The sequence below is a fragment of the Esox lucius genome, chromosome 16 (genome assembly GCF_011004845.1).
Source record: "Esox lucius isolate fEsoLuc1 chromosome 16, fEsoLuc1.pri, whole genome shotgun sequence".
In the NCBI taxonomy this organism is placed as follows: domain Eukaryota; kingdom Metazoa; phylum Chordata; class Actinopteri; order Esociformes; family Esocidae; genus Esox; species Esox lucius.
Window position 1 is genome coordinate 25055835 of NC_047584.1, and position 6859 is coordinate 25062693.

The following is a 6859-nucleotide window of genomic DNA, read 5'->3' on the forward strand; positions in this document are numbered from 1 at the left end:
CTCTCAAAATGATCATTTGTAGGCCAGTGGTGGTGACAAGCAACCAATGTACAGATGCGTATTAATGACAATTAATTTGATAATACATAGATGATAGGTTTTTATTTTCTAATTGCCATCAAGACGTGCGAGGCACTTTGTAACAACAGATATGAGATGGTTAAATTGGAACTGTCACGGACACATTAGCACATTGCTTTCAACTTTACAACAGCAGCTCTTGTTTGGATGGTTATAGTTCTAAATATCTTTGTAAGGCATGGACTCTACATAGATAGTCATCATTGAGTCAATAAAAAATAAAAATTAACTTTAGCATTTGCAGAAGTCTTTTGGAATTCGTGGTCATGCTGACGGTTTTATAACAGGTGCTGTCACCTCCGTGTATATATGATGAAAGGTCAGAACAGTAAATCCATACCAGACATGGAGACCAAATACACTTAACATTGATTGTAATTAAATGAGGTCTGATCCTTTGATTGTCAGCCGGCATGTCACGTGTTACACCAGACTGGAGTGTGTTACACCAGACTGGAGTGTGTTACACCAGACTGGAGTGTGTTACACCAGACTGGAGTGTGTTACACCAGACTGGAGTGTGTTACACCAGACTGGAGTGTGTTACACCAGACTGGAGTGGTGTGTGAATGGTCCCCGGGGAAGGAAGGACACCTGGGTATGGCCTCCTAGACCCATGGAGCCATGTTGGTGCCTGGCCTCTCCTGGTAAACGTTGCTTCAGCCTCCATCGCCGCCATCTCCTCTGGACCTCATGCTGAACCTGTGGAGAGGAGGGCAAAGGTCAACAGATAGGCTTAGACATTGCCATGTCTCTATTCCCAGTAGTTCACAACGCTAATTGTGTGGATTTCAGCTTACCTCTCCATTTAAAAAACAGTATAGCACTGCTACTACAAACCCCTAGAACAGATCGGAGGCACATATGAAGTCTTAGGTGAATCGGGATAATTTGCAGCAGTTTTTACATTGAACATCACTCAGTCAAGGAAAATATAAATCTAAGTCTAAGGAAGATAAATATATACATGTCAAGATGTTGTTCATCGCTGAGAATAAAACAAAAATATGAAAACATTACAATTTTGATAAGATTACAAAAACATGGTCTCTTGTAAATTGAGCACAGTGACAGTGAGTTGAATCCCCTCCAGATTGTTCTACTAAATAAAATAGTACCACTACCTTTAGTAACTTCAACTTAAATGTATAATGGTTTCCTAGAAACAAGGAGCTGCTCAACTAAGTAAGTTTAGTTCAACTTAACCCGTTGTCCCCTACTCAATGTGTAAAAACAGAATAATAATAGAATGACATGTACACTACCCCAAATCAGATGGGATGAGGACAGTACTGTACCTGAGTGGAGGCGAAAGCCAGCTCAATGAAGTTCCATATGTCATTGACATGATGTGGGAGGAATGCAAAGAGGATGTAATGCAAACCAAAGAGAGATACCAAAAGGAAGGTGGACTTGGCAAGCCTCCTGAAACGTACACAAGTACATAGATTTCATCAACATTAAAAAAGTTATTTGTTCTGTAGTTAGTGAATAGTTTTCTTTGTAAAAAAATAATAAAATGTAACTTACTTGTACTGATTAAACTCATTTCCATGCATGTCCTGCGTTCTCAACTTAGCCACTATGATTTTTATGATACTCAGAAAAAACAACAAGTTAACCTAAATAAGAGACAGACTGTGAGTTAGGCGTTTATTGAAAGAAAATCATCAACTTACTTAGGGGGATCAAAGATTGTGTCTCAACTCACAACAATGAAGAGGAGAACGGGAGCTCTGAGAATCCACCAGATCCACTCGTACCCCCTCGTCTCCCAGCAACTTCAAAGTCACGACACACGTTATTAGTAGGGACCATAAATACATTCTGACAAGGAATCTCAAATACAGACAGAACATACCCTTTATTCTCATGGATATATTTAGCCAAGCTCCAGGCTATTATAATGACCATCGGAGAACCTGTAGACACAAACAGTCAGACAATAAAACAGGGAAAGAGCTATCGGAACATGGTTCTAGTCAAACAGGGGTGTGTTCTGTCTTTATGTAGTCCATGTGCAGTGTACAATTATTTCATTATTATGTAAATATGTCCCAGCAAGTGCTCAAACATGCCAGAGCCCCCAGACAATCCATTTTGATAGTAGACATTATTGTTATTATCAGCAAATACAAAGCTTTTGGCGTACCCCAGCCAAGGATGATGTACCACCAAAGGTGCCTCTTTTGGGAGAACAGGGAGACGCTGACCAGGCTGTAAAGGTAGTGTCCCTCGGCCAGCAACCAGCTGTAGTTAGCCAAGATGCAGTAATTGGAGAACATCGTCACAATCTTACAGCTGGCCTGTTGAGGGCGACAGAGGACAAAGACAGACCGCCTCTATCACGCCTACTGTGTCCGCGCATTTTGTCGCATCCGCTACACATTCATTATCACTGCAGATTCAGTTGCAGTGTTTCCCGTCGCGGTGTGCCCATCTCCAGTGTATGCCTCCAACCCTTGTATGTGTAGACGTCTTGAGTTCAAGACGGTTTGAACTTTTGGTGCATGTCTATATGATGTAAGCCATGAATCAAGTTTATTTGTCAAATGCACCGAACCAACACAGCGTCATCCTGCACAATGACATTCTTGTGACATGGCACCCGACAACTACGTAGTGAGAATTAAGGAGAGAAATAGATAAGCAAAAATATACATTAAACCTAGGCCATTCTTGAGCTCGGATGCAACAGCTGACAGTGCCAAAGCTTTTACTGATTTCAAGAGAAGCATTCCCACAGGGGCAGATAGCAATGTCTGATATGATGGCTATCGTTTGGCAAAGCCATAAGTCAACCAGACAGAACGGCGGAGTCCTGTGAGGACTTTCTATAAAAAGATGCATGTTGTCTGATTAGTGAATGCACCTAATGAAATAGAGATCGAGAGAGCGATTGGAAGTGTTTATGCTGAGAATCTGGCCGACTGAACATAATTATGGTCCGGTTAGGTAATTGGCTGATTGACTGGCCGCGGCAGTAACTGATTAAGAGACCTGGATGAGGAAAACAGCATTATGAAATGACCACCAGTAAGTACCGGGTAGGAGTCACAGTGGAAGTGGTCGTCCGAGGAGAAGAGCACAGCGTCTCTGATGAAGATCAGGGTGGCTCTGAGGATGAAGGACAGGAAGAGCTGGATGTGGATGTAGTTACGAGTGCAGTGGAGCCTCCTGTGGGATAGATCAAAAAGACAGGGCTATAGACCAGAAGACATATCTTCACGCCTCCACCGGCCCCGACCCTTGTTTGTAGAGTGGACACAGTCAAAAAAGCACTTGAACTGCTGGCATGACAAGCCTGCTGGGCAAATGGAGAAGTGGTAAAGATCAGTTCTATACCACTGATGAGATCCATTTATAATCCACCACAACTTTAAATTGCTCATCATCAATCATCATCTTGAACGTCCCCCAGGTCCACTCACCTGAACAGACAGAGTGTGACCGTGGCGATGGTAATGGATGTGGTAGAGATGGCGTAGCCCACAGAGTACATGACCTGCACATAGAAGAAGTAGCCATGGGACCTGTGAGCCTGGGAAAACGAAAACCACATTGTTAATCCAAAATAGCATATGATATTAAGCATTGTGAATTTATGAATGTAAGAGTTGTGATTTAATCTTTGAGAGGGACAAAGAGAGAGAGAGAGACGGGGGGGGGGGGGGGGGGGGCAGGGGTCATTATCCCTCTCTTAAATCACTGTAGTTTAGCACTGCTGTCATCCCAACAGGAAGACTACACAGAACAGACTGGAATAAACAGTTCTGAACCAGAACATTTCATATAGTGATTTACTCTACTATTACAAATGCACTAAGTACAAACGCAATGCTGAGAAAGGATACCTTTGTAAATCACCATAAAAGGCAGGTTAACTTCCCTCCCTGAGGACATGTTATATTGCCTATAGCAGGGCTTTCTAACCCTGATCTCGGAGAGCTAGCCTCCTATACATTTATCCAACAACTTCAGTTGCAAATGAACCGATTCATCTTATTAACCATCTAATTATTAGAACCAGATTTGCTAGATTAGAGTTTGAGGGACAAACCTACAGGACAGTAGCTGATCTACAGACTATTACATCAGTGTACAACTCACAATTTCTGTTTGTCCCAGCTATGTTGCCAAATGTTACAAATGTTTTTACCAACCGATTATTTTCAGTGAAGTAAAGGTAGAGGAGAAATGGAGACGAGATTTGTTATCCTCAGAAGTCTTTGTCCCTTTTTTCAATTAGTACTAGGTTTAAACTCTTAACACTTGGCTGATCTCTGTCCCCTTTGCTTTGTGGACGATGATTGAACACAATGTCTTACCTCAAAAGGGAAGGTGAAGGTCTCGTTGAAGGCATACTCACAGGCTATCTCATGTGATGGAAACGGCTCAGTCCAGCCGTGCTCTGTGCAGTTCCTGTAAACTCTGCCTGTGAGAGAAGCGAGCATTGATCAATAGGAACAAAATATTGTACAGTAATTCAAGCTAACCCTGGCTTCGATACTGTGCGTTAAACAACACCAGACACACAAAACCTGTTGACACATATACACCATGTGTGTTCTGACAATAATGTTCTAACATATAACGTTGAAGCTGTGTCTGTGTTGTATGAGGCCTTACCTGTGGTGTGGAGGAATCTGGGGCATGGTTGAGACATGGTCTCCCCGACTGCAGCGTGAGGCCAGCAGTTCAGGTGATCCCAATAACCCCTGCACCCTACAGGAAAGAGAAAATAGGCTACTGTAACACCACAACATAAGCAAGCCAAGGGTCATATTCGGACCAGCATCATGGGTCAAACCCAAACCAGCATCAAGGGTCATACCCGGACCAGCATCATGGGTCAAACCCAAACCAGCATCAAGGGTCATACCCGGACCAGCATCATGGGTCAAACCCAAACCAGTATCATGGGTCATACCCGGACCAGCATCATGGGTCAAACCCAAACCAGTATCATGGGTCATACCCGGACCAGCATCATGGGTCAAACCCAAACCAGTATCATTGGTCATACCCGGACCAGCATCATGGGTCATATCCTGACCGGCATCATGGTGAAAACCCAAACCAGTATCATGGGTCATACCCGGACCAGCATCATGGGTCAAACCCAAACCAGTATCATGGGTCATACCCGGACCAGCATCATGGGTCATATCCTGACCGGCATCATGGTGAAAACCCAAACCAGTATCAGGAGTCAAACCCGGACCACCACCATCGGTCAAACCCGGACCAGCATCATGAGACATACTGGACAAATCTCAATGAAATACATCTCAGTCACACTTTGTAACCTAACACATTATGAAAAAGTTTAAATGTGGGTGAATACTTACTGAATGCATTTCCCAAAGCTCTTTCTCATCACCAATGAGAAACTATGGTAACATGAGGGTTTTAGCACAGTGAATCAAATAGGTCATTGCATTATACTACCAACCTTTAAATAATAGCTACAAGAACCTTGCTTTCCCCTTTTTACATTTTCAGATAATGACACCCAGGCTCTCAGCACTGAGATGTGTTTTTCAGGGCTCAAAAATAGATTCCACATAAAACAGAGGTCCCTACACCTCTCCATCACTGCTTTCTCTTAATTGAAGGTACTTTTTGTGGTGTACATATGAGCTGTTTCCTAAACGGTTTTCTTTGCCCCTCTTTGAACATCTCATCCTGTTAGAACACAAATTGTTTTCCACAAAATAATTAACTTGCCTGTTTGAGAGTCAGTCTGGCTGATGTTCATGTTGAGCAGGTCCTTGTAGCAGCTCTCCTCATCTTGTAGTAAAATGTAGTCCGGATCACATTCAGAAGGAATGACCCTCACCTTCAAATATGATTTTAAAAGGAATCATATTTTGGTCTGTAGTATTTTACATATATTTACAAAGGCTTTGGTACACGTCTTTATCAAAATGTGCTGCATGTCATTCTCTAGATTTTTACAGAAAGAAATAACAATGTAGAATATTTTGTCATTTTAGAGCAATTTATGTTTAGACAACAACACTAATACTGTAGTTTAGGCTAATATAATTTGTCATGTCGTATAACGTAATATACAAACTTGATGTCAATTAGGAAGACTTTAACCCATTTGATCATCACTCACATGAGAAGAAAAATTGAGAAGAGTCGCTATAAATGCAATCCTGCACAAATGCCTGTTAATCCCCATTGAAGTTCTTGTATTTGCCAAGAAAATAGAGAAATAACGGTATCCACGAGAGGGGACAGTCCGGTGCGCAATGGTAACGGGGACAAATTTACATACATACAAATAACCAGGGACATTATTTTACCAAAACATTAAAAATGAATGAAGAAATCCTGAACTCGGGTTTTTGGTCCTGGTTATCTCAACCCTGATTCACACGAAAAGATAAACTTCAGTTGCAGCGTAAATTAGATCTTCCCCTTGTGTAGGCCACGCCTATTCACCGCGCACCATTGTGCTGTTATCATTAACATACATTTTTCATGCGGGTCTAATCTTAGCAGGCAGTTAATTTAATTTTCGATTTTCCGAACAAATGCAGTTCCTGCAGTTAATGTCTTGTAAACATTGACTTGAATCCAGAAAGTAAACTCAGTTGATCGCCTCACCTGTTCACTGCACTTAAGCTCCACCAGAGGTTCTGTACCTTTAAGCCATCATGGTATAGCGTAAAGGTAATAAAAGTGTCCGTGAGTAGTGTTATATTCACTTAAATATTATTGTCACCCTTGATAAAGATAAGTAAGTCTAGGCCAATATAAAAAA

The 6859-nt window shown here is 41.9% G+C and overlaps 1 protein-coding gene across 1 annotated transcript; it reads right to left on the reverse strand.

Moving 5' to 3' along the window:
• Positions 1-62: 62 nt before the first annotated feature.
• Positions 63-6454, reverse strand: LOC105016459 (secretin receptor). The gene is made up of 13 exons (XM_020054574.2): positions 6209-6454; positions 5812-5923; positions 4711-4806; positions 4410-4516; positions 3513-3622; positions 3126-3258; positions 2234-2387; positions 1943-2003; positions 1793-1862; positions 1612-1703; positions 1380-1506; positions 882-923; positions 63-783 (listed from the first exon to the last, which is right to left on the reverse strand). The coding sequence occupies exons 1-13, from the start codon at positions 6272-6274 to the stop codon at positions 625-627; spliced, it is 1329 nt and encodes a 442-aa protein (XP_019910133.2). The 5' UTR covers positions 6275-6454; the 3' UTR covers positions 63-624.
• Positions 6455-6859: the final 405 nt, after the last annotated feature.

Bases quoted from the DNA above. Each gene is read 5' to 3' on its own strand.
- LOC105016459 (XM_020054574.2), bottom strand. From the start codon at position 6,274: ATGGGGATTAACAGGCATTTGTGCAGGATTGCATTTATAGCGACTCTT. The intron at 4,807-5,811 runs GCAAGTTAATTA...TCTTTCCTGTAG, and splicing joins CCAGACTGACTCTCAAACAG to GGTGCAGGGGTTATTGGGAT. The intron at 1,863-1,942 runs GTATGTTCTGTC...GTGACTTTGAAG, and splicing joins TATATCCATGAGAATAAAGG to TTGCTGGGAGACGAGGGGGT.